Source organism: Rhinolophus sinicus, chromosome 9, assembly GCF_057876585.1.
Source record: "Rhinolophus sinicus isolate RSI-liver-muscle chromosome 9, RSI-T2T, whole genome shotgun sequence".
In the NCBI taxonomy this organism is placed as follows: Eukaryota; Metazoa; Chordata; class Mammalia; order Chiroptera; family Rhinolophidae; genus Rhinolophus; species Rhinolophus sinicus.
The window spans coordinates 32540514-32568307 of record NC_142509.1 but is presented as its reverse complement, the minus strand read 5'-3'; the positions used below and the strand labels follow the sequence as shown (position 1 = coordinate 32568307).

Below are 27794 nucleotides of genomic sequence, written 5' to 3'. Positions count from 1 at the left end.
GTGGTGTTCCCAGGCTCAAGGTGAGGCTGCTGCCCGACAGGGCTCCTGTGCTGGCTGCACGCCTAACTGACCGTGGGGTCTGAGCACACTGCAGCCTTTCCGAGCCCTGGTTCCTCGCCTGTGGGGGACAGTGAAGAGGAACTGACACTTCCACCATGCCCAGTACACCGAGCCCCAATTAGAGAGGGCCGTCCTGATAAGTAGGCGCCTTTTTGTTACCTTTGGCGATTCACCCCACAAATAGGTGGTGAGCACCCACTTCGTGCTAGACGCAGGGCCAGGGCCTTATCCCCTGGTGGGGAAAGCCTGTGGGGACAAGCGCTACCAGACAATTGCACCTGTGAACACAGAGTAGCAGGAAGATGAGGTGAGGGCTGTGATGGGGGAATTGAGAGGAAAAGGGGTGCTGGGGACTAGCCGACTCTCTGACACTGGTTGGACCCTAAAGGCACAGAGAACTTTGGGGCCGGGCTAATGGGACCAGGACTCCAGCAGTCAGGCTCCGTCCCTGCCCGGCCAGGAGGGCAGCTATGTGCTAGAGGCCAGCGACCAACAATGGGCCAGGCACCCATCTGTGCCTGCAGAGAGATCCCCCACCCCGGCCCGGCCCGGCCCGGCTCGGCAGGCGGGTGGGGGACGGCGCCACTGCCAGCCACTTGCCATGCCGGTCATGTTTGCGCTCCCAGCTCTGGAGGTGAAAGGTGCAGGCGCTAACCACAGCCCATCAGCTCTCCCAGCTGGAATAAGACAACGCCTGGAAGCAGAGCCGTGCCCCCGGCCAAATAAAAGCCTGTTTGCCTGGGCCTCCCTAGCTGTGCGCACTCGAAAACAGAGGGTTCTGCGGGCGGATTGCTTCCGTGCCATTATACTCTCTCGGCGCGCTCGCAGGCACCGCGGCCTGCCAGGCCCTGAAAGCTCGATGCCGCGACCCTGCTGGTTTGTAACAGGCTCGGGAAGAAAAGGACACAGCCAGTGGCCGACTTTCCTCTTTCTTCCCTCCTTGCTTTCTCCTTTCACCCTCCCACATGCAAGGCTCGGAAGAAGAACTGCACTTCACCTGCCAGGGGAGGCCGAGCTGAGAAAGCGGGCGCCATGAAGGGGGGTGGGGTTGGGGCAGGCTGGGGAGAGGGGAGGGTGGTTCTGTGCCCAACGGCTGCCTTGCTATTCTAGTCCCTTTCCAAAAGCACCTGTCTGGTGTCAAGGTCTCTGCCTAGTCAGGGCAACTTTTCAAATGACTTTCAAAGACCTGCTCTCGGTTATTTAATTTCATGGGTATTTCGTAAGCATCAACTTGTAAGGGAAAAATGTATCAGCAGATGTGCACCGATAACGGCATGTCCCTGCCGTTATCCAGGGACAATGGATAAAATGAAGGCTTCCACCTGGGGGGCTGCTGGGAGGTTTAAAAGCAGCTTCTTCTGTTTGCCAGTAAAGGACTCCAGATAAGCAGCAAGCAGTAGACTGAGCGCCCAGCACGGTTAGTTCCCACAGCTGCGTCAGAAGGCAGGACACTAAGAATGCTCCTCCTTGTCCCACCGTGAGGGCCACCATGTGCCAGACACAGGGCTATGCACTCTAGGTGACAACTAGAGTCAGATGCAAACACGCCATCCTGAGCACTGCCCACGCGTTAGGCATATTCATATTCATTCTCTCTCTTCTCTCTTTCTTTCACACACACACACACACACACACACACACACACACACACACACACACTCACACACACACGTTACCGTTCAGGCTTAGCAAAACCATGGCTCTCTTTATGTCTCATTCCTCTGTCCAGAGAGCAGCCTCCCTTAGCCTGGCTTGACCAGAAAGCACAGAAAACGGGGCATATTCTTAGGCACCCAGAGGAAGACCGAGTGCCCTGTATGAGAGGATGAACAGCACCTGTCGCATTCTCACTGTGCAACAGACGCTTCAGCAGCATCACCTCCTTTAGGGCCACAACTCCCCTGATGAGCTACATACCGTGGTCCCATTGTACAGATGCCAAAGCTGAGGCCGAGTGACCTGCCTGATTCATGGAGGTAAAATGTAAGGGGCATCGGTGCACATCTGCTGATAACAATGACCTGATCCAGCAGGATGCTAAAGGCCCAGCTCTGACTCCTGCCTTGGCCACTAGTAGCTGGGTGCCCTTGGGCAAGTTATTTGCCCTCTCTGGGCCTCAGTGTTTACCTCCTGGGGTTCTGCAGGATTAATACCTGTGAAAGCCCACACGCAGTAGCCGTCACAGAGTGAGGCCTGATAGATGAAGGTTGTTACAGAACCAACACTAATAGTGTTAGCAGCCTGGACTGCACATTGAGCTGTCCACCTTGACCCAGGCTCGCCCTAGTCTCGCCAGGGATGTGCAGGAGGAGAGGAAGCTGGACACGGGGGCTGGGCAGCCCTGGCCCACCAGCATGTTGTCTCCAGTCTCCCCCAGGGTAGGGGCTGGCCTGCTGAAGAAGCTGAGTCCCAGGGGTCGGGGTGAACTCTGGGTAACTACGCTGATTACACAGGCCACAATGAGGGCTTTGGCTGGGGCCTAAGCTCTATTCTATCTACCCCGGTCACCTCCCACTGTCCCCTAGGGCAGATCAGAGGCCACGGGTGTCACCAGCAAGCTTCCTGCAGGGCCCTGTGAATGGTTAAGATGCCTGCCTTTCATTCCGAGGCCCCCATTCCACAGGGAGCGCTTTGTCGTGGCCTTGGTGCTCAGGCCGGGCAAATGGGGCTCCCGGCCTCCACCTGAGACCTGAGTGCCTTTCTGGCAGAGCTCAGGGCCGGAGGAGGGAACTGGGCATGGAGCCCGCCTGCCCTCTGAGTCTGCCAGGGCCCTGGAAGCTCTGAACAATGCGGGTTTCAACACAAATGAGCTGGGTATTTTTCACCACAGGGAAGGGGCAGAGCAGGGGGAAAAGGGCCTGGCCAGAAGGACAGGAGACCAGCAGCCCTGCCATGGACACTTCCTGTCGCACGAAGTGATCAAACAAACAATGGGGTGGGTGGGTGAGAGGGGCTGACATTTCCTGAGCACCTGAACCCCACTGCTCCCCCCAATGTCATGTTTAGCTAGGAAAAGGATGGGTGGAATAGTCACTGAGTGTGGGGCACTGTAGCCAGACTGCTTCCAGCACTGCCTACCAGTGTGACCCTGGGTAAGTTACTTCAGCTCAGTACCTTCATCTGTAAAATGGGAAGATTCATGGTATCTACCTCCTAGGTATGTTGTGTGGATTAAAAAAAAAACAACCAAAAACACCAGCATCTCATGCGCTTTTGCTATTCCCTTGATCATGTTCTCCACAATTCCATGCGCTGGCGCCTTTGTTATACGCATGTGTAAATGGGAAATGGAACCCCAGCGGGCACCACGACGTGTCCTGGGACACGCAGCCGGGAGGCAACAGAATCCAGGTCTTGCTGATTTCAAAGTCAGCGCTCTTTCTCCTGAAGCTAACTTTTTGGGGACCAGGGCCTCATAGAAAATCTGATGACAACAATAGATCCTCTTATCAGAGAGGTAAACACATACACTCTCTCTCTCACACACACACGCACGCACACAGGAGAACAGCATTTCTGGGTGTTCACAAGCCCTCTGAGGCCAGCCCTGGATGAGGACACATGAAGACAAGATGCGTGGATTCTGGGTTCAACATCCGTGTCCCCAAATTTGCTGTTTTCTGGATACAGCGTTCTTTGGTTTCCCAAGGACTGTCATGTATTTCTTGGAAAAGAGTGCTGTAAAAACACGACTGGTAATGAATTGCAGGCTCTTTGGCCCCCAAACGCTCAGGCCCCCTTTTGCCGCCTCTTCATTTCATGCCCCAGGAGGTGAGCCGAGCTTGGAGGCTGACACTCGGCCGGGCTTGCTGGGACCCACCAGACGGGCACGTCATGAGTGCATCTTGCATCCTCGCCAACAGGCACTGCTGCTCCTGCCCCCCAGATAGCCCGGCCCCACCCCAGCCATATGCTCTGATGTTTGTGGCGCACCCTATAGGCTGGATATTCTCCTCTGCCCTGCTCTGTCCCCCTGGAAGGCATCACTGGGAGGGGGGATGCTGGCTTATAGATGCAGAGGGTGGAGGAGCGGACGCTGCAGGCATTTCTTCCCCGGCTCCCTCCCTGCCTTGGTGTAGTTCTCTGGCAGTGGCTATGATCCTCCACACTAGGGGACGGGGTGGCTGTCCCCTAGGCTCCTGCTCTCACCAGACCGACCCAGGGACATCACTTTCTCCCCATGTCTGGTGGGGAGTGGTACCAGCTCCTCACTGCTGCCGACCTCTGGACGCCGCCCCCACTTCTGTAAGCAGCTCCTGCGTTACAGCCTCTTCCTGTCAACCAGCGGGGTGAATTCCGTTCCCCGCTAGGACCCCATGAAGGTCTCACGGTGCTCACCTTCTGCACGCTTGGTTAGCTCAGAGCTGGTGGCCTCTTCTAGGACCTGGGAGGGCAAAGCTCCCTCCAGAGCAACTCACGGGGAGTCCAAGCACACGGCTCGGACACTCAGCCCTGGCCTCAGGCGCTTACCCCACCTCTGCACCTCAGTTTTCTCATCTGTGAATGGGGACAATGTAACACACCACAGGGCTCCTACGAGGACATGCTGTGTCAACTCTCAAGGGCTGTACGACGTTTGCCATTATGATTTATTATTCATTCCCTCCACTTTTGGAAGGAACCCGGTAGATTCTAGATTCAGGGTCTAGATGAGTCAGATGAAGAGAGCCATGCAGTAGATACACACCCCCGATCTAATGCAGGCCAAGACTCTTTGAAAATGGCATTTGCTGGTGTAATGCAGTGTGTGTGGGGCTGTAGAGTTGGTCTGGAGTGCAAATCTCAGCTCTGCCACTTTCTAGCTGAGTGACCTTGGGCACAATGCTGAGACTCAGTTTCTCTGTCTATAAAATGGAGACAGCAGTACCTACAGCCGCTAGGGTGGCCGTGAGAACAAATGACAGTGCGTGTCACACAATGAGGGGGGCCCCTGGCACAGAGTAAGTCCCTCATAAACAGCAGTTGTCACGAGTCACTTCAATGCTTGGTCGGTCTCAGTCCTCTCATCCATAAAAGGGGGCTAATCGTGCCCATCACACAGGCTGGTGGGAAATTCATGGGAAGACGCATACGAATAAATTGTTGTCTTTGTTACTATTATTATTGCCTCTGCCCCGTCTGGGCCCCAGCCTGCAGCTGATCTGTAGCTGTGGAGACCGTCAATCCCACAGAGAAGCTTCCGGCCGGGGTGAGGCAATAATGCTGTCTGTGGAACTCAATTTATTGAAGGGGACTTTTCTCCGATGCCAGGGGAAGCGCTGAGCCTGCTGGCCCGGGGGGCGGGTGGGTGGGGAGGGGACCGGGAGAGTCCCTTACACAAACATTTGCCGACGGGTGCATTTGGGCCTGTCAATAGCTGTCAATAATGACAGGTCCCCTTTCTGCACGGCAGGATTTGGGGACTTACTGAGCTGTGAGCCAGCGACTGTGTATTTAGTACTGATTTGTCTGGTTTCTCATTCATTTCTGCTCAGACGTTCCCCAGCCCTGGCCTGATGACAGCCCAACCCGCACCAGGCCTGGGGACCCAGAGATGAACTGATCAGCACAAAGCAGTCCCTACTCTGGGGGAGGCACGAATCCAGCCACGATAGGAACCACAGAGAAACAAATGATGACACGGCAAGGAAGTTTAGGTGGCGAAGCAGAGGACGGAGCAATGACTGATACCTGAGGAGGGGGTGGGGAAAGGGAAGGCTTCCTGGAGGAGGCGTCATTTGAGCTGGGTATTAAAGGTTGGACAGGCACTTGCCATGTAAAAAAAAAAAAGAAAAATATTGAAGGCAAGGCATTCTCAGTAGAGGGAACAGCATATGCAAAGACACAGAGTCCTGCCTGGCGAATGGGGAATAATGAACTCTAATAATGGGGAGTAATGCACTCTACACCAATAATGAACTCTGTGGGTGGTGTCGTGTGGGGGATTAGGCCGGAAAGGCCACCGGGTGGGCAGGAGGGGTATTCTGAAGGGTTTGGCAGGCTGAACTACAGCCAAAGGCCTCTCAGCCTGTCTCTGGTATTCTAGGCACACCGGCTGCAGTCTTGTGTCACTGAGAAACTGCTTAGAAGGCCTGCTTGCTGCCTCAAGCAAGACCACTGAGACCCGACTGGAAAACTAACAGCTCTGTAAGGGTAACCTCCCCCACAACTTGCCCCTCAGTTGCTGTCTGATCTGGGAGGCTGAGTGTCACTGGCTGGGACAGGAAACCATCACATCCCAGCTTCCATCTCTATACAGACGAATGGGGGAAGGGCAGGCTTTGCAGACTGACCCCAGGTGACACCACTGGCCTCCAGCTGCCGGATGGGGACAGGGACAGATGAGGGGAGCAGTGGCAGGCGCTTGGAGGAACATGGCCTTTCTGGGAAAGCACCTCAGCGCAGTGGAGCCGCTAGTTGTCCCATGGGACTTACTAGGGAGAGGAAGGCAGCGGAGCACGGAGGATGACACCGCAGGTGGGACATCAGGCCCTTCACAGCCAGCCACAGCCCTCTCTGACTTCATTGGCCCCTTGCCCCTTCTCCATGTGCCACCCTTGCACCAACCTTGGGGTCCCTCTGCTCAGGTAGCCCTTTCATGGGCACCAGTGCCACCTCTGCAGGGAAGCCTTTCTGGACCTTGGCTCAAACAATGTGCCGGCCTCGTCCACCAGGACCCAGGGCCCCGCTGGGTCACCCTGAGCCCCAGGGCAGAGTGGGTGCTCACTAAGTACTCTCTGGGGATGGACTGAATAATCAGCGAGGACACGTGACACCACCAAGATGTGTAAGAGGTGGAGTTAGGTCCTGGCAGGAAGTGGATGGTCCTTAAATCAGGCAGCCAAGGAAGGTCTAGTAAAGGGAGGGCAGGGTATAAGGAAACTGGTGCCGGTAACTCCCTAGGCCAGCCAGCAGAAGCCGGCCAGAGCGCTGGGGGGCGAGGACCCCCGGACGGAGCCGTGTGGGGGCAGTGTCAGCCAGCCTGCAGCAACCCGGCAGGGAGGGAGGCGGGGAGGATAAACACCCTGACCCACTCTCCTCGTCTCCCCTGTTTCCTGCCAGGCCTCCCGATGACCAGACCCGACCAGAAGCCGAAAGGGCACGACTAGGAAGGCTAGGGCTCCCTGGCGCCCGGGCGCGTCCAGTCTAGGGCAGTTCTCTCGGCATCCCCACCAGCCTTACCGTGGAAGTGCTCGGCCGTCTTCCGCCGCAGGGCCTGTAGGGTCACCTCAGAGTCGGCCCACTCCAGGACCAGCCTCCGGCCGTACAAGTGGGTGCTGTGACACAGGGCGTTGAAGGCTCTCTGGGGGAGCAGGGACAAGAAATACAACATTAGCTGAGACCTAACCTCAGACACTCCATTCTGCCCTCTTGCCTGCCGGAATCGCAGACTCAAAGGCCAGCTTCTGGCCCTCGTGACACCTGCTCTCCGGTGAGGGTGTGCGAGCTGTTGGGCACATCTATCTAATTAGTGGGTTACATTCCCAGGGACGGAGCTGCCAGCGATGGTGCAGTCGGTCTACATGCGCCCTCTGGGCCTGTGCCAGGCGGCATATTCTTTCCCATGTTACATCCTGTCTGGGGAGGGTGACCTCATTAGCTGGCTCGCCTCCCACCCGCTGTCAGGGGCAGCACCATGTGAGAAAGCCGAGGCCTGTCTGGCCTCTCGGTGACAACCATGCGGGCCCCTCATTTTCACCTGGTGGCTCTGTCCTTCGCCGGCCCTGGCGATTCTGTGCCCCAGCGCTCTCTGCCGCCCTAGGCTGAGCCTCCTCCTGGCGGCGGGCCCCTAGCCATGCCTGGGTCCCACCCCTTGCTCTGCTTTCCCGATCCTTTTTTGGTCTTCCCGACCGCCACACTCCGCCCACATCCCCCTTTTTGGTTTTTGGTTTCTAACAGCTTTATTGAGATATGTAATTCGCATGCCATTCAAGTCACCCATTCGAATGTACCATTCCATGGTCTTCACTACATTTCAGAGTTGCACAAACATCACCACAATGAATTTTAGAACATTTTCATCATCATCACTCCCAAAAGAAACTATCATTTCCATTAGCAGTCACTCCCATTGCCCCCCTAACCCCCAGTGGGCACTAATCTCCTTCCTGTCTCTGTGGATTTACCTATTCTGGGCATTTCATAGAAGTGGAATCATACACTGCTGGTGAGTTCCCCCTTAAACACTGCTAAGTCTCAAGCTGAATGGCAACAGGCAGGGGTGCTTCTGGCAACACTCCCGTGGGCCACAGGGGCCACAGGGCTTCGTGGCCAAGAGCCTTGACTCTGGAGCCACCCTGCTTGTGCCCTGCACGTCCTGGCTTCAAGACCTTGGGCAAGTTAAATGCATCTCCCCAGCCTCGGATTCCTCACCCATAAAATGGGAATGTTAATGGTATTCCAGTCTAAGGGCTCCAGGGAAGATGAAAACGAGTTAACATGGGAAGTACCTGGAATAGGGTGGGTGCACACCATCGGTGCTCAATAAATGCTAGTTCTCATTGTTGTGTTGTTACCGCAGACTCGTCACATCTGCAGCTTCTCTCTCTGCAGAGGGACCTCAGGTAAGCACTGGGTTGGGCACTCGTTGGCACCACAGAGCAACTGCAGCTAAAGGGACTCTCTTCCTCTGCTTCTGGGTTGCAGACAGCACCGCTGGTACAGAAGGAGCGCTGTGGGGTTTGCCCTGTCCCTCTTGCTTCTCTGATGCTTCTAGGTAGCCAAAGAGGGTCTACTAAAGTGGGGGCAAGGTATAGGGAAACTGGCGCCAGTGGCTCCCTAGACCAGCCAGGGAGTGCTTGGTGGAGAGGGCCACTGGACGGGAGCCCTTTGGTGGCAGTGGCAGCCAGCCGCAGCAGGCAGCATATAACTAGGAGGGTTCTGGACTGGAACCAACCCAGCTCGGGGCCTCAACTGCACTGTGAATGTCAGGGGTTGGGCTGCGTTCCCCAAAAGAAGATATATGGCAGTCCTTACCCCTGGTACCTCAGGATGTGAGCTTATTTGGAAATAGGGTCTTTGCAGAAAGTTACATTCAGACGCGGACACATGGGAGCAGGGTGGGCTCCCAATCCAGACTGGTGTCCTTCTAAGAGAGGGCCATGTAAAGACACAGAGACACAGGGGGGACGCCATGGGAACGACGGAGGCAGAGACTGGAGTGATTCCTGCACAAGCCACGGAGCACCGGCTGTCACCAGAAGCTGGAAGAAGGGCATGGAACAGACTCTCCCTCAGGAAGAACCAACACTGCTGACACCTTCACTTTGATTTGTGGCCTCCAGAACTGCGAGATGATATATTTCTCTTGTTTTAAGCCACCTGGCCTGTGGTACTTTGTTACAGCAGCTTAGGAAAATAACATAGTGACTTGGGTAAGCCAACTGCCCCACACTGAGCCTTGCTTTCCTCATCTGTAAAATGGGGCTAATCGTGGGACTTACACACAACAAGCCCTGATGGTGACACATTGTAGCTATTTAATAACCGGGTGGGAGGTGGGTGAGATACTCATCTTTTTAAAACCAGACATGTGGCCAGATTAAAGAAATGCTTTGTTCTCCTCTGTGCTTTCCCCGAGAAGGGCCAGGTGCAGGAAACTTTTCTCCCCCCCCCTTTTTTTTTTTTAACTTTAATTTAAAAAACTCTTTCTGACTGCCAGCAGAGCCTCTGCATTTTTTTCCACGCGGATATAAAAGTGCATCTGGACTCTGAGCCGAAATGGGCCATTCACAGCTTTAAAACACACGCGTTCTCAGCTGGCGAGGCAGAGAAACAGCCTGAGAGAGGGGAGCTGGGGCTTTAAGATGGCGGAGGGAAATTTGTCGGGAATCTGGCGTGGTGAGTATTCCATCCTGGTGCCAGGGTCCCTGAGGAGCTGCAGTCCTGGGGACACAGTTGGATGGGGGCAGCCAAGATGCTGCATCTGGTGGCAGCTAAGCCCGAACTCAGAAGAATGAAATAACACAGCCCGGGAGGTGCGCCCAGCGAGATGCCCCAAACGCAGCCTCTCTGACTCTAGCCATCAGCCCTGTGTTTCCTGTGTCACACAAAGCCTGCAGAGGTTTCCATTCATTCTAGGAGACGCTGAGAATTCCCTCTTGGCCTCCCTCTAATATCACCTCTTGCAAATTCTCGTCTCCTCTTTGTAAGGGCTTTTCACTCCAAGAGGAGAGGTGGCACAGCAGTTAGGATTGGGGGCCCTGGACCTGAGCTACTTTGGTTCAAATTCCTGCCCCACCACTTACAAGATGTGTGATCTGGGGCAAGCTGCTCAACCTCTCTGAGCCTCAATTTCCTCATGCGTAAAACAGAGGCACCACAGGCAAAGAATGGACGGCGGGATTCGATTAACTGACACTTGCTACGCTGCCCGGTACATCCCAAGTCTCACTAAATGCTGGCTGCTGTTACTGTGCCCTCGGCTTCTCATCATCGCCCCGAAGAGCAGGAACAAGGGAAGGTTATTTGACGTTTGAGCACAATATGTGTTTCTCCCGAAAGAGCAGAATTAGCCTTCCTAGTTCTCGTCCCCTCAGGTGAATATGAAACCAGGTTGCGTTCCCAAGCGCCCACTGCCTCGGTGGTGGGGATGCGGTGGCCTCAAACTGTCGCAGGCAGCGAGGACGGTGATTCGGGGCTAAAATTGGCCTTGGGTAATCCAGAGTAATTGCCTTTCATTAAAAGAGTCTAATGAGAGTGTGTTACATTTGAGGCATCCGAGAGGAGGCAGGGGAGTGTGTGAGGGACAGCGCCCCAGGTCTCAGGGGACTTCGGGCTGGTTCAGGGGAAGAGTGTGGTGCACGGAAGGTTCTGGGCACAGCAGAGGGACAGCACAGGCCTGCACCCAGTGCAGTGCTGGGTGTCTCGACAGAGAGAGTGGAAAGTCAGGTATTCCTGGCCCTTTGCGTCTCTCCTAATCCTGTGCTGCTGCCTGTGTCATCCCCTGCAGTCCAAGAGCCTTCTTCGTGTGGATTATGGATTTCCTGGGTTCCTGAACTCTAAGCCCACGATCTCAACCTCCTCATGAGGACAGACATTATTCTCCCATTTCATTAGCGGGAAAGCGGAGGCAATGGCCAAGGTTTGGAGGCAGGTCAACTTCCTTCTTACTTTTCCTTTCAGCCTCTACACGTACTTTCTGTCTCCAATAGGTCTTCCAATTTCCACCCTAGCCTCGGAAAGGCTCCCTTCATCATGGCTGACTTGCTGGCGGCCCAGGGCAGGTCCTGCTCTCCTCACCCAGGCTGCAGCCAGGTACCCGCCCTGTGCCCTGCACACCCACCCATAACACCTGCTTGTGTGCTGGTCTCCCCGGCTCGACGGTGAACATTGGAGGGAAAGCCTCTCTCCTTGCTATCCTGAGAGCAATGCCGAGAACAGAGCGTGCTCAGTGAATATTTGCAGAACAAAGTCCTTCACTGTGGTCTTGAAAATACTCTCCAGACTGGGAGGGACGGTTAGGCTGGTCCTGGCTGCAGGTGGAGGGTTGGCTTAGATGTCTTGCCACGGTTTATTCACACCTTGCGATTCAGACCAGGAAGACGGCAGGGAAAGGAGCACGTCTCATCCTCGACTGGCCATATGAGCAGACACTCTACCTTTTGGTTTGGACCACAGTCTGGGGTCTGACAGACAGAGAGGGAGAAAAGATCCTGCTCCCCACACACATGACTTTGGGACCTCGTGGAATGGAAACAGGCACCTATGCAACCAGCACACGACAAACCACCAAATCACTCAGTTGGGTCAGTGCAGAAACCTGAGATCCAGAGGAGATTCTAAGGGGGCAATGATTTGGCAAAGGGGAGTGTGCCACTTAAGAGGAGACCCCTCCCAGAAATTTGGGGCCACTTGCTGTTACCATCTGATGCGCTAGCTGCCTATTTCTGCTCCTCCTCCGAGTCCCCTGTTTTCTGTGCTTTCAGAGCTGACACCCATGGAAACTGTAACACTGGGGCTCCCTGGCCTTCTGGTTTCTATTTAGGGTAAGCCGATGGGAGTCATGGGGGTGGGCACGTTCCTTCCCCCACTCCCTCTCCCCAGGACTACAGTTCCTGCCTTGGCAGCGCTGGCTCTTACCTTTCCCTCCAAGCATCTCTTTGGCCTCCCACTGTCATCGGTCCTGAGAGCTTCTCCATCCCTGGGGAGTGTCCGAGCCCCACTTACTCCTCCATGAATCTCTCGTCATTTCAACCATCTGCGGGTTGGGTTGTTTCCTGACGCAGATGGCTGCCCCAAGTCTCTGCCTTGACCCGGGGCAGATGGACTTCCCACTTTGGACAGCAGGCCTCATGCCCTGGCCCTGCTCAGACAATCTGAGGTGACAAGGATTGCTCTGAGCAGTTAGCTGGAGTCCAGAGATACCCCCAACGTCTGGTTCTTTGGCTCGGCTGTCCCGGAATCACGCTTCTTTGATTTCCTCTGACCTAAGCCACCAGCCACGGGCGCCGTGAGCCCTACCCTCAGCCGCCTTTCCCCCATTCCCTTGGAAGGAAATCCGCGAAGCCAGAGTGGGGAGGGCAGCCACCGGCTAGACTGTGACCAGGCCTGGTGGCCATCTTTCCAGAACAGGGAAGGTACTGGGAGGCAGCCAGCACAGCACTGGGCCTGACCTTTCCGCAGCTCTCCCTGGAGACAGGCCTCTTCCTTCCGGCAACAAAGCCCATTCGATACCCTTGGCAGGACTCCCGTCCCAAGGGCCATGGCTCTGGGCAGAGCCGAGGATGGCCTCCTGTCTGAAATTTCGAAGTCCAGGGCGCGCTCTCGGCCCCTTCTGCTCTGTATCTTGCAGAGTGGGAGGGCTGCCTCTCCCGGCAGACGTCAACTCTCCCTGAGCACGGACACCGCCAACCTGTCCCAAGCCATCTGTGCCCCCATTGCCTGGGGAAAGTGTGACTTAAACTGGCCAAGAGACCGAGCAAAGGGAACGGGAGCAGCAGGCATGGCCGGGACTGTGGGGGGCTAACTTCTCTCTGCTGAGGTGGGCGAAGAACGCGGCCCTGTGACTCCTGGGAGGAGGGTCTGTGACCGCGGGCTGTTTCACGTCTTCCCATGGGTGACGTCCTGTGCTCTGAGGGACAGATCCTTTTCGTCCCTGTCCCAATGCTCCCAGAGTCCTACATGCAAGTTCTCAGCAAACCCTGCAGCTGCTTCTGGGCTCCACAGGGGAGGAGCTGATCTCCGCAATAAGTGGGGCTCTCTGCACAGCACCCTGCTCTGTTCCGAGTCACGATACCGGGGAGCTGAGTGAGGGTGTTTCTAAAAAAATTCCCAGGGTCCCATTTCCAGGCTGTTGTGTCTAAAATCTTTCAGATGAATAGATTTCCATTACTTATCCATCCATTCATTTACTCAGCTCAATCCAATTCAACTCAACATCCACGGAGGACCTACTGTAAGCCAACCACCAAACTAGGGGACTCGAAGGGGACACATCACCTCTGACCTCTGGGAGAGAACAAAGAGTCACCAGGGAAACCAGGCCAGTCCCACGTAGCCAAGGGTCAGAAGTGATAAGGCAACGAGGCAGCGTGGCCTGGTAATGGCCTTGGGCTCCACAGTGGGCACAAAGCGGGCACATTACCTTGGTACTTGCACTGGCTGCCTCATCAACCCGAAAGGAGGCCAACTGAACCCCGTCTCCTCCCACTCTGACCTCACGGGGGCTGGGCAGGCCGCAGTGCACACCGTCAGCAGACAGGTACGTCGTGGCACTGCTGACACGTGGTGAGGAAGGATGCGTTTCTGCTCGTCTAAGGAGGGCGGCTTGTCCTGCTCCCTGGTTCCCAGCCCATAAACGAGCTGGCTGAGCGAGTCCTGGCCTTGAAATGCCAACACATTTTCTTTTACCCCTGGGCTCTGATGACAGAAACTAGACAAAACGCACGATTAAAACACGGGTGTGAGTGCATACATCAACACACAAGGCAGAACAGAGACGTGGGGACAAAACCCCAGGTCCTGAATTTGCTTCCAGTTAACATTTCGGGAGCCAGAGAACAACCAAGACCCAGCTTCGAACGGCAGCATGTCCAGCCCACGGGGCCCAGAGCAGTCGGCTGCCTCCACTACCCTGGTGCTGGCGCCACGGCCTGGCTGAAGCCCTTTACACACCAGTCCATCCACTCCACTGGAGCTTCGCAATCGCGGCAAGGGGTGGCATTATTCCCCTTGGAGGGGATGAGTGACCTGGGATCTGGGGACATGAAGTCCTTTGTTTGCGGTCACACCGCTGGAAGGAAGCGGCTGACTCCACAGGCCACACCGCTAACCACTGTGCAGCGGCCTGTCCACAACATGGGCTGCCCGGGGATGCCACGCCCCAGGGACTCATTTCCACGGCAAATGTCCCCTTCAGACCCCGGCGCATCCCCACAGGACCCTGCGGGCACTGCACTCTGCTCCCTCCTTGCACTCAGTTAAGCACACGTGTGTGTTGCACACACACTACTGGTGATCGGATGGCCATCAATGTTCACTGTGCATGTAACACAGCCCATGGCCCGGCGCTGCCTCAAGCAGCTTCGCCTGGCTTGCTCCTCGTCACCTCTTTCCACCGCAGGTCTTGTTTCGGCGCAGCCTGCAAGGTGAAGGCCACGGGTGCAGAGAGGCCCAACGGGAGCCCGTCCAAAACGCCCACCCAGCGGCACCTGCCCTGTCACGGCCCGAGGCCGTGTGTCCACATCGCTCCCTCTGCCCCTCCTGGCCGCGTGCAGAAGTGAGGAATGAGAGGCGACAGGAATTGGTGCGGCCCTACCATTAAAGCTGCGGCTGTTTACCAGTGAGAACAGCTCTGCCTGCCAACGCCAGCCGCCATCACGTCTCCCTACTGCCGGCTCCCCCCAAGTGTTTATTTAAGCCAACACATTGCTCTGCTAATTGGATAACATTCCATGTGAAAATAGACCTTTTAAAACAACAGCAGCGGCGGCAAATAAAAACAGCTGCAACTGCAGAAGTACAAAGGGTGGAGGGCTGGGGGCAGGAAGAATTAAAGGCACACACAGGGAAGAAGTTGACGTCCCAGTGTCCGGGCTGCACGCCTACCCTCCCCTGCGGCCCTTCCCTTCTTCCTCCGTGACCAGCCTGATCTGGGTGAAGAGAGAGGAGGCGGCGGCTTCTACATGCATCCCAGTGGCTATTGGTGGCCTCTCGGCCAATCGGGGTGGGCACACCTGGGGGGAACTCCAGGTCACCTGTCCAGGTAGAATGCTGCTGCCTCTGAGGCGAGGCTGTCCCGTGGGCGGGGAGGGTTGGAAGGTGGTACAGTGAGCGCAGGTGGGGGACCAATCCTCCTCTGGGGCCCTGGAGGAGCTGCTTTCATCCCAGGCTTGTTCCCAAGAGATGTTTTAAGGAGCAACCTCTCGGTCTTCTTCCAAAATGTCTCTTGTTAGTGAGTGCTTTTCTTTGGTGAGGTGTTGGGGCTGGGTGATGGGTGTGGTGGAACGAGGAGGGGGCTGGCCCTCCGTTTAAGTGGATAAATGCATGCAGGGAGGGAGGAAGTCCTCAATAGCGGCTCTGGAGTCAGATGGACACAGGTGGTTCCCCAGCCCCGCCCAGCACTGGCTGTACCACCCAGGTAAGTGACTTCATCCCTTTGAACCTCAGTTTTCCCGTTTGTCATGGGGCTTCCTAATCCCTAGTCTCCTAGAGTCCCCGGAGGATTAGAAATTACCTACGCAAATGCCCAACATTGCCCCTGCCAGAGACGGGCTTTTAGAAGTTGATAGTTTTCATCAACGCAAAGATGCTGCCCATCCAGAAACATCATCAGACCCAGAGGGCCATGTGGTGCCTTCAACACTGCGGACAGCCACGCACGTATGTGCAGACCTGGGGCTCCCAGCAAGACCGACGCATTCGGGATGTGTTCGACTCCTGGACTTCCTGTCTGCCCTCATCAACCTCCACCTACCCCCTACTTACTTCTCTCCGCCATGTGGGGGAAGGTTCTTTGAAAAATATGGGCTCATCACAGCTGGAGCTTAGATAACCGGCACTTGCCCAGGGAACGCCGTTTTCTGTGGGACATCGGGGGCTGATAGGAGGTCCTAGGTTGGGAGAATATGCAGCTCAAGGAGCCTGTGACGAGGACAGACAGGTCCCACACCCGGTTCAGCGTCCCTACTGCAGAGCCAGGTCTCCCCTTGGTTCCTGGGGCTCAGCAGTGGCAGCAGAGGGAGCTTAGCAAATGCTTGGAGAAGCGGGAAGGCAGTTACGCAAACCTCCCGCCCGATTCCCGGGGCTGCTGCAGGTTGGGACGAGACAATGCGCGTGCGGTGTCCATGTCACGGACAAAGCCAGCACTGTGGGTCACGGGAGCCTCTGGCTATTGTCATCAGTTGCCTGGTTACTCTGAGCTCGACCACAACAGCCTTCTCAGAGCCTCGTGCTAGCATTCTCTTCCCAGTTGCGGGGTGTGTGCCGGACCCCAAAGGGCCTGCTAGATAACGGAGTTCCTGATGACGTGTGGGGTGGAGTGTGGGGGTCACGGAGGAAGGTGGGAAGACTCAGAATCCTCGAGGGCAGGGGCACACAGATGGCACCTGCCTGGGGCCCAAGCAGAGATGGTGGTGCCGGGGGACAGACTGGGGCCGAATTCTCTCTTGTGCCAGTTGACCAAGAGGATGGGGAGATGCCAGGAAAGAGCACTGTGCTGGGAGCCAACGTACCTGGCTCCAATCTCAGCACCGGCCTTGCCCACAAACCATTACTTTCTCCATTGCTTTCCAGACTCAAGTTTCTATGACCAGCTTTTACGCCCTCCCTGCCATTCTCCCCACGTCTGCCCAATCCCTTTTATCTTTTCTTCCCCTTCTCCCTTCCTTCTGTCCGAGGACTGCTTGGGGCCCCCACAGGAGGCTTACAGCTCCAGGTTCAAGAAGCAGTTGCTTATGCCAAAAGAGGGACTGACTTCTTCAGGGAGGGCACCGTGGTGGGAAATGGGAGTAAAGCCCTGCGTGAGTGAGGTGAGTGGGTCGGGGTGTCAGCGAGCCCTGGGAAGGTTTCCAAAGGTGTCCTTCCCCAGAGCGCTTCCAAAGGAGGAGAGCCGCTTGGGGAAGTGAGAAACTGGGGGTCACGAAGGCGCCTCTGCCAGCCCTAGCAGTCCCACGCATGCCTTCTGCAGAGGCGAAAAAAAAAAAAAGATCTGTTTTTACTCAATGTCTCCGTGCAGCATTGCTCACCCTCTTGTAACTCACGCCCACCCTCGAGCTAACTAGATATTTACAATATTCACAATTCTATTCACCAGGATGCAGCGCACACGGCTCTGTGGGTCAGGGGAGAGTGCTGAATGTTCCACTCGGAGACAATAAAGTTCTTCAGACAGACAGGGAGAAGGAGAGAGAGAAGCAACGCGCTTCTCCGGGAAGCGAAAAGAGCAAAGGGAGCTTTGCAGGAGAGAGATGCTCCCGGTGGGTTCAGACTTTGTGGAAGGCAGGCTTGTTTGGTGGCGGCAGGCACAAAGGGCCCTCGTCCCGACTGTGCATGCGGTGACAGGGAAGGGCTGCTGCTGGGATGGCGGGGCCACAAATAACTCCGGAGCCAGGTCCCCGCCTGTTGGAGGCCAGGGGGTGGGGAGACAGCAAGAGCCAGTCTCGGAGGGGCTGTGGGTTGGGTCCTCACTGTCCTCAGTCCCCTTTCGCCTTCAGGAGCCCAGAATCGAAGACAGGGAAGTGTGGAGGGGAGGAGCCACCTGCATAAATCACCAGGAGCTGTGCTGGCTTCGGAAATAACCTGCAGCCTGGTCTCTATGTGGAGTGCAGGCCAATTGGGCCTTCGTGCTGTCCTGTCTACCTTAGAACCCCGTTTCTGCTTGCATGATGGCTGTGTCCTGGCAGTGGGGCGCATGGAATTTCACGGCTGGGAGCCTATGTCTGGTCTAACCCTCTGGGCCCTGAGAGCCGTATCAATTCTGACGTCAACCTCGGGGCTGGAGAGGCTGCATGTGGACGGATGGCCTCTAGCTGAAGGAACTCTGACACCTTTTCTCCCTGCTCCTTCCCCATCCCGTCTACTTGTCAGGTCATCACCACTGTCACCACTGTCACCATTATCTTCCCCACCACAGCTACCAGGTAGAGCTCACAGGCTCCAGGCCATAGGTTCTCCATGTCACTTCCTCCAAACCTCACGACCACTCACGAGGAAAATCCTACCACCATTTTGTAAGGGGGGAAACTGAGGCCCACGGAAAGTAAGTGACTCGCCCAAGTTACACAGCAGGCGAGTGGCAGTACAGGGTTCAAGCTCCGTTATCTGGCCCCTGGGAGTCAAGCACACACTCCACACCTCGGGCTTCAAAGCTTGTGCTCTCACAGCTGGTAAGAAGAGACATTTCTCAGGGGGGCAGGGACTGGGTGCCCCTCCGCTCTCCCCACTCATCATCTCACGGAGGAACCCTGATATCAAACAGCTGATAATCCTCCTGGCTCAACCTCCTCGGAAGCCCAGAGCTCAGTGGAACGGGGGAGACCACACTGTCCTATGCTGCTCTTCTCTCCGTCCGCGGACCAAGGGCCGGCCGGCTCTGAAGGGACCTGGGCTGGTGGAAACAAGGAGGACCATTTGTGTGCCAGGACCAGTGCCAGGGTTTCATTGTACCATCTGGCTTCACCCTGTGACGTGGGACCTGTTATCATTCCTGTTTGACAGATGAGGAAACTGAGGCACAGGGTGTGGCTAGGAAAGCTGAGCTGCCAGTGGTGCTCCGGACGGCTGTCCCCCCGGCTTCCCGCTGAACCAATGCGGGGACCCCCAAGGTGCCTGCCCTGCTGCTGAGTGCCAAGGCGGGGGGTGGGCTGCTGCACACGGGGTGCTGCCCCTGCTGTCACAATGGGAGGCGAGGGAAAGGCTGCCTGCCAGCCGAGAAGAAAGAGGAGCAGATGTCTGGACAGACGTGGCCACGTGTCAACAAAACAGGCACTTGAGCTCAAGACGCTGAGACAAAGGTGGCTGGCAAGGCTCCCTGAGGTCCTGGGGGCACCCCCTCTGCCTGCGCGTGTTCCCAGGGCCCACAAAGGCTGCAGCTGTGTCCCTGAGATGTCACCTTTGGCTCCACCCACTGGGCCTTTGGCTAAAGGCTAGTGGGTGCAATCCCAACAAATATTCTGCTTGTCATTGGAGGTGGGATGAACGGAGAGGTTCCCAGCCGGTAGTGAGACCTGCCCATCGCTTTACTGTACCCTCGAGGAAAGACGAGGCCGAGAGAGCCGAGATACAGCCTGAAGGTACAGGCTCGTGGAGGGAGCCCATGGTGACAGATGACAGCACCACTGCCCCCTCCTCTGGGTATTCTGACCTGGTGCAGTGAGGGCAGCAACCAGGGGCAAAGCCAGAACCCCAGTCCCACAGCCTCTGCCTCCACGCCTGCCACTGGGCTGGGCAAGGACCCAAGTCCGTATCCTCAGTGAGAACGAGGCCCCAAATTCAGAGAGGCTGCCTTGCTTACAAAAATAAAGGGTGTTGTATGTCTCCAGGGAGCCTGCAGGGATTCTGTACACAGCAGCATCTGCCAAGACCGTCCTCATCGGCAACCAGCACAAAACAGAAGCCCCAGGCCCCAGTGGGATGGAGGATGGGAAAGACGTGTCCCCCAGGCTCCCCCTGGATGCCTCAGAGTCTCTTTGGCAAGCACTGTCCCCTGAACCCCTGCATCCTCCACACAGCATCTCCTGTGCTACCAGCCTTGGGGAAGCTCACGACCGAGCAGCTTGCTGTCTGACCCGGGAGGCCTGGGAAACCCACTTGCTTCCCCACTTTGTATCCCTGGTCCCTGCGTATGTGACGTGGGGAAGGCAGGAGGTCACAGAATTGCCCCTTCCTCCAAACACAAAACCCAGGGTTTATTCTTCCAAGGATGTTGTGCATATTAGCAGGGTCAGGGAGACAAAAAAAGAGACAAACCGCACGGGGGTGGTAACACGCCCACATCTGTTAAGAGCTTTGCAGCTTCTCTCGCAAAGGGCCCAGACAGGAAAGGACGGGTGCGCGGGGATCCTGGTCTCACCTTTGCGTCCTGCTTGGTAAGGAAATCCACGAAGCCGAACCCTCTGTGCGTGCCTATGCCAGTCATCTTCTTTGGCAAGCGGACAGTCTTCAGCTCCCCAAAGGTGCTAGGAGCAAACAGCAAAAACAGGGGAGTTTCAGAACTGATGTCAGCAAAGGGAGTGGGGGTGGGGGGGGCAGGACCAATGCTCATACACTCATTCCTTCCCGTTAGACGACAGAAGTGCTGGCAGGGGCACACGTGCACGGGCGCGCGCGCGCACACACACACACACACACACACACACACACACACACACACACACGGCAGCTCCCGACTGGCCAGCACGTGCTCTGGTGTGTAAGCGGCCCTCTCCTCCAGGCCCAGGCCACCACACTGGGCACGGAGGGAAAGGTCAGGTGGGAGATGCTGACCGGCAGTTTTCGGCTCTTCTCTGACAGGCCGGCACACTCATTCTCCCCGGCCTGTGGCGGTAAATATTCAGCAGGGGGTGTCCAGCCTTGGACACGCATGGCCGGGCTGGGGAGGCGAGGGGCTGCTCGTGTGTGCCAGCCAAGGCTCCAGACTTGGGGTCAGCGGGGTCTCCCCACCTGAATCTACCCCATGGCGGACCTCTGCGTTGAACCAGCAGGATGAGCCTCTTTTCCCAGGCCCGGGACCAGGGATGTATCTTCTGCGCTCTGCGCTTGCTCGAATGAGCGACTCCCTGTAAACCCCACTTCCCCTCCCTCTGGTCTTCCGTTTTGATATCTGCTAAGCCAGAGCAAGGCAAAGCTCTGGAGGAGGAAACAGCTTGGCTCCCCCAGATAGGGATCAAACAGGTACACACAGCCTGGGCCATCCCTGGGACCCTCCTCTCCCTACCCGCATACCCCTGCTCCCAATAAGCCTCAGAGGAATTCCCGGACAAAAGGATCGGGCCTCCCTTGCTTTCCTGCCTTGCTCCCTTGCCCCAACACCGTCCTAACATCCATTTATCAAATATATACGTGCAAATTGCTGCCGATAAATATTTGATGTGCATGGCATCTGAAGAGAGGTATTATTTTATCTGAAAACCTACACATACGCGCGAGCGGCTGGGCACACACACATACGCCGATGGTCTAGGATGCTTCAGGGCCAGAGACTGATTGGGTAAAAAACACCGGAAAGGCCGTAAGCTCTCGTGAAATGATATAAGCTGAATCCGAGGTGTTAACCCACAGCCCTGCCAGCATGACCAGGCATCTACCAGCCCAATTTCTGAAGGCAGGACGGTGTGTAAATGCGGCATTATGAGTCCTCAAAATGAATCTGCACGTCTCCGCGGAGCTCTCCCCGGCAGCTCAGCTCCCCCCTCCTGGCGCCTCTGAGCAGGCGACAGAAACTGGGCTGCTGGTGACCAGGCCAGCCTCCCAGGGAGGGGAGGGGCTGGAGAGGATGGGCAGCAGAGCCCTGTCAGTCTTCCTGGCGGATTTGGAGGGGGTGGGTGGGGGCCCAGAAGCTGGGCAGGTGGGGACAAGAAGATGAGGTGGCAGAGCTGTTCTCCCCGCAAACCCTGCTTTATTCTGCCACCTAAAGGCCAGCGCGCCCCATGACAGACACGCTGCCTCTTCCTCCGTGGACGCCCCCAGCCTCTGCCAGAGCTGGCCTTAGGTAGGGAGGGCGGAGATGGCTGAGTTTCCTGGTAGCTGCCTTCAGATAAATGGTCCCTAGGCTCTAAGCTCTACAGAGAGCCATGGGACTGCAGCGAGGGTGCATCTGATGGCCCCCCAGGCCCGAGGAGTCTGCAAGCATTCAGATCTGGTCCAAGCGAGCCCTGCTGTGTGCCCGGGCCACGCCAGGTGCTGTACAGACACAATCACAAACAACCTACGGTGTACTGGTCTCTCTACCCGCTCTCCACCCCTGCCCCAGCCTCCGGCCTCTTTCTGGCCTCGGCTTCACTAGCGCTGGCCTGAGCGGCCTGTGCGGATCTGCCCTCGGCTGGGCAGGATGCCCTGCCAGCACTCAGGGCTCACTGTGGTGTAGCTGTCTGCCTTCCCCTGGGGCTGGAACGCAGCTCTGCGAGTTCTGTTCTGTCCATCACGAGACCTGCAGCAAGGAGCCCAGGGTCTGGATCAGAGTGGATGCCTGACAGTATTTTTGGAATGAACCCACCAGAAAAGGGTAGCAGGAAGGTAGGCGGGCCCACTGGTACGTTACACCTGTACTCAGATGAGACGTACAGGAAACAGGCCATGAGGTACACACAGAGCACAAATGTTCATTATTAGTCTCACCACCCCCATTTTACAGATGAAGAAACTGAGGCTGAGGGTGGCAACAGTTATTGCCAGTAAGTGGCAGGGCCAGAATGTGAATTTGGGTATGTTTGATGTTAAGCTCTCTTTTCTGTTGCACAATATTTGCCTCCCTTCAGTTATCTGGAGGGGACTGGCTACTTTCAGGAATGGGGGTCTCTTTCTTTCTGAGCTGGGCCCCATCTGGTGTGAAGCAGGAAGGCTCCATGTGGGGGTGGCTAGGAATGCCCTGCAAGATCTCTGAGGGGTCCAGTGACTTGCCCAAGACCCCAGGACGAGGGAGGCTGACTGAGTCCCAATTCCTTCCAGTTGCCCCATGTGCAAACCTCTGCCTCTGCCCACGAGCTACAATCCTGTCGCTTGGTGATCTCCACGACCTCTGCCCGGATTTCTTCTTAGCCCTGTCTAATTTCTGGTGAGCCAGCCTGTGTGTGTGTGCATGTGGGGGAGAGAGACAGAGAGGGAGGGAGGGAGACGGGGACAGAGAAAGAGAGGGAGAGAGAGAGAGACAGGGAGAGAGAGAGGGAGGAAGGGAGGGAGGGAGGGAAGGAGGGAAAGAGAGAGGTTAATTCCTCCTTCTCTGCAGTGCACTGCAAGCTGTGGATGCCCTGTGCATGGTAAGCAGCTAAGGGTCCGGAGAAAGGCGAGGAAAATAATTAAAAGGGGGAGAAAAAAGCTGATGAGGAGAGGCTGAAGGAGCTGTGCTTATGTGGCCTGGAGAAGTGGCATTCGAAAGCTCAGCAGTGAGAGCCATGATACTCTGGATTCATGAGGAACCACAGGCGGGGAAGACGGAGCTGGGATCCTGTCCCAGGAAGCTGGGGGGCCGTGGGGAGGTCACAGCCCCTGTTTGGGGTTCCAGGCAGGCCCCTGGAGGGCAAATGAAATGCTGTGTCCCAAGACCCTAGTAGCTTCCCAAATCCCATTATGCTTCAGGGGATCAGGGAAATAAATGGTGATGGTGAGCTGTTTCCCCTTCCTTCCGAGAAGAGGACGAGAGAGAACTGGGCCTACGGAGCACCTGGGAGACTAGGGTTACATCTTAGAAGGAACTTCCTGGTGCCTGTGAAGCCCCGAAATGAACAGCTAAGACTTCAAGACACTATCATTGCTTCTGTCGAGAGTGCCTGCGACGGGCTAGGCCTTTTAAATATATCGTTTCCAGGTGCAACAGCTGTGGGGCAGTGGTGGTACCGCCTGTTTTTACAAAGGAGAAAACCAAGGGCCAGAGGGGCGAAGTGACCTGCCCAGGTCCGATGGCCTGGTATTCCAACCCGGGCAAGCTTTCCCTCCTGGCTGAAACAATGCTGGGGAAGTGGAGGGCTTTGGGTCCTATATGACCGTGTGCGATAATACAAGGCTGATACTAATGATCTCAGATAGATATAGAAAGAGAATTAAAATGGAAAAAAAAAAGGGGTTGGGGGGAAAAATCGATGAAGTACCTTTAGCTCCTTGGAGATAAGCGATACATAAATACCAGCCATTATTAAGGTTCTTATCTGACAGCCAAGTCCAGGGAGCCATTTTTAAGAGCGGCTTTGGAAGGAAGTTGTGCGTAAGCCCTAGTCGGCCAGGACCGAGGCTGCCACCTGGGTGAGCCTGGGCAGGGCCACCAAGGTCCAGAGAGGGAGGAAAATCACAGGGCACCCAGGAGCTCCCCACCGAGCCCAGACTCTGTAGCTTGGGGAAGGAGACGCGTACACTCCCCACTGTGTAGATAATAGAAACCACAAAATAGCAATTACTGTATCAGAAGCTGTGAATAAAGAGGACATAGCGGGCTTTTAAACATGGCCCTCCTTTCCTCCCCCACCACGCTCACACTTCAGTAACAAACTCACACCTCACTTTTCCAATTATTTCATTCACCTCGGGTTCACCAATTACTCCCCCACGCCGAGGCCCACCCCCTCAGCCACGCCAAATGCGCATGACTGGTGGTGGGTTTGTGGGTTTTCGACAACTGGAGTTTGTTGTCACGTTTCTAATTTCTTCTGAGGCGTGTGCAGGTGGGAGGGCACACGGGGGAGAAGGAGGTGGGGGGGGGGGGAGGTGGAGAGGTGTTGAGACCGGAAGCCAATTATACCCAGCCCTCATAAACAAGTCTGGACATGCAAATTGTGTTTGCACACAGGCGTGAACGCAGAGCAATCCGTGTGTGTGCCCTGTGTGCATGTGGGGGCTGCCTCTCTCGGGGCACGCGATGCGCCCCTGACCAGGCCCCTGGATGACAACTGCTCAGGGTCTTTGACTCTGCTATGAAAAGGGATGAATCATCCTCTCTCCTCTTCGAATGTCGTGATGGGCTTGGGGGGGACGGAAGCGAGAGGGAAGTTGAGGGGGAGACAGAGAGGACCCTCCAGAGATGCCTAGCTTGACAATTCTGCAGCTGCTCTGGTGCCTGGGTTTGGGGGCTGAATGAGCAGGCAGGGAGGCCAGCCTAACCCTCTAGCCCGCATGCCAACACCAAGTGGGGGTCGGGCACGCCCTGAGGAGCCTAGGCTACTCTGCTCCCAGGACACAAATCCTCATCACTCTCCTATTTGGATCTGCGAAGGCAACTAGAGTCCCAGCAGAAGTGCCGAGTCATGTGGGGAAGTCTGTTGGCACGACTTCTCTCCACCTGCACTCCAGGCACGGCTGACGGAAAAAAACATCAGCTGCCACCCAAGGGACTGAGAGCCAGAACAACAGCGTGGTCTGCACAAGACGAAGAGGTGGTTTTGTGATAAGAATAAACCACAGGCTTTTTGTTCCTTCTAGAGGTAAGGAAAAAAGGCTCAATCTCTTGGCATTAAAAAGCCTTTCAAATGTACCACGATTTCCCAACACCCACACAACATATCCGTCCATCCCCCAGGTGCTTCTTCAGTGCTCTGTGCCCTGCAGCGTGTTAAGCATCTGCTGAGCGTGATCTCACGACAGCCTTAGGAGCTGGGCACTGCCATTCCCATTATAGAGATGGAGGAAACTGAGGCTCAAAGAAGTGACCTGATTTCCCCAAGGTCACTCGGCGAGTCATTACCTACCAAGGGGGTGAACTGGGCAAGGTCGCACAGATGGTGTGAGACGCCTGAGCTGGACTCAAAGTGGGCGGTTTGTCCCCAAGTCTCTGCGAGGCCCCTGTATGCAGGGCGCTGGGAGGGAGTCAAGGGCAGGACAGACATCAACCTTGTTCTCAGGGGACCTTCCCTCACCTGGTAGGGAAGAGTTGGCAGGCAGGCCGTGGGCCCCCCTCTGTCCCAGAGACACAAGAGGACTCTGGGATAAAACCCCTTATCTGACCTGTGTAGGGGCTACAGCTGAGGGCTGCTGACCTCTGCTCACTGCTCTCCCCTCTGCGCCCACCATCCTAAAGGAGGGTCCACCCATGGACCCATGGACCCATGGACCCACGGAGTAGTTCCCACTGGGTGAAGGATCACGGCAGGTTGGCAGCGGCTTTGTCCACTGTCCCCGCCTCATGTCCCTCTTTGTTTACAGAGCCGTCATGTGACTGAGGTAAGGTGAATAAATGACAGCCAGGCAAAGAGGGGGCCAGCTCGATGATTCCCCAAGGGCCTGGGGCCTCGACAACACGGTTCACCATTGTGTCCTGCTGAGCAGGAGAGAAAAGACACGGTTCCTTCTAGACAACCCTGGCCAAGATGCTGGCCTGGGCGGGGGGTCTCGGTGGGCTGTTCCCACTGTCCCCGGAGGTCATGCTGCTGAGTATGTATCAACTCTTGAGTCGAGCGGACCCTGGCCAAGGGGCGATGGCTTAGGGAGCGGTTTAATGGAGGCGTAGTTCCTGTGGCGCTTCTTCCTCTTTTGTTCCCTCTTGCGCTCTTTTTAAAGAGTGCCTTTTAGACTGAACTTTTCCAATTACTCACGGCTCATCACGGTGCGAGCCGCATGTAGAAAGGTTACCTTATCACCATCAGCGCAATGCTCCCTTTCATTTTTGCCTCTCAGAGGCTGAAAAATGACCTGGTTTCTAAGAAAGTGAGAGAAAAAGTGAGGGGGACAGCGTTTAGCTTTTCTCAATAGCCTTTCATGGGTCCTTTCCAGGCAAGTGTGACCCTCTCATTTTCTAGATGAGGGATCTTGGGGAAGAACACTTAAATGGTATCTCTGAATCGGTGGGGCCCGCGTTCCACGCAGAACCCACAGGCTCTCCTGAGAGGCTCTGGTGGAGGGGACCTGCACCGGCAGATGGAAGCTCCTGGCCTGGCCCTGCCCTCACTGTCGGGTGACGCTGGCTGAGTCGTTTTCAGGCTGGACTGAGAGAGGGAGAGAGAGAGGTGTGAAGGGATTCTGAGACGCGCCAGAGCTGGGTCAACAGAAGGGACAGGATGCTGACCCCCAAGCCAAAGACGTCTGAGGCAGAAGATGAGGGAAGGGAGCCAACAGAGCTGGGAACAAATGGCAGAAATGCTCCAGCTCTGTGTGGTCCCGGTACCTGCAGTGTCAGCGTCATCTGGGAGCTTGTCAGAAAAGCACAGTCTTGGCCCTCCCCAGCTCTCTGAATCTGAAGCTCGGAGCATTTGGGGGGGCTGGGGGCTGGGGTGGTGGGTACGAATTCAGCAATCCAAGTTGCAATAAGCCCTGCAGGGGAGCCAGCCTGCTTCAGGCTGAGGCCCACGGCTCCACCAGAGGGCGCAGCAGCCTCGCAGCCCCAGTCTGGACGGCCAGTGGGCATCTGGGCCCAGGGCCGGCAGCTCTTTCTTCTAAAGAGGGCTGCGATCCAGATTCTTTTAAGAAATGAGACTTTACAATACTAGTGACCAGGTCAAAACATTTTAACCACAGTGTCAACAAATACAACACATGCAAATACAACACACGCAGCCTGTGTGGCACCTCCACATTCGCCTTCCATTCCGATTTGGTTCCAAGAGATTAGAAGGGTCCTCCGCTTCCAGAATGATGGAATGCCCCTTACCTCTGCACTGCCCGAGACTGGGCCTCTCTGCCCCCCACCCCCGGCCCCCTGCAGTCTGCTTCCTCCTCGGCTGCTTCTGTTCACGTAATGCGGGCTTCTCAGCAGCCTGAAGACAGACAGGGTCTTGCCACCACGGTTTGCCCCCCAGCCTCTACTCCAGGCATGGACCCATTTGTGGGGACACAGGCACTGAAGGCACGGCCCTCACCTCCTCTAGGACCTAGACCTAGATCTGCAGCATGGCAGCAATCTTCACGTGCCTGGTCCTTCAGGAACTATGTGCCCTGCAGGAACTATGTGCCCTGCATTCACGCCACTTCCCGAGCACGGCCCGTGTGCAGGTACAGAGCTCTGTGCCGGGAAAGAAAAGCAACCAGACACGCTCTGGCCTCCATGGGGCACAGCTTCTTTTTCGATGATTGTAAGCTGGTGGCTTTCAAGTTTTTCCCCTGGGGTTGGGGCACATCCTCAGTAAAATAGATTTGGGCGTTCGTCCCCAATATATGTACACTTGTCAGTTACACATGATGGC

General features: G+C 56.2%; 1 protein-coding gene across 2 annotated transcripts in view; it reads right to left on the bottom strand.

The window, feature by feature from the left end:
* Positions 1–27794, bottom strand: part of RBM19 (RNA binding motif protein 19) — a 127465-nt gene that overhangs the window by 25774 nt on the left and 73897 nt on the right. For both annotated transcript variants that reach the window (XM_019734080.3, XM_074321072.2), the window contains exons 22-23: positions 20051–20156; positions 7222–7342 (exon numbers count right to left, since the gene is read on the bottom strand). In XM_019734080.3, the coding sequence (XP_019589639.3) occupies positions 7222–7342; positions 20051–20156 (227 nt within the window). The remainder of the gene's footprint in view (positions 1–7221; positions 7343–20050; positions 20157–27794) is intronic.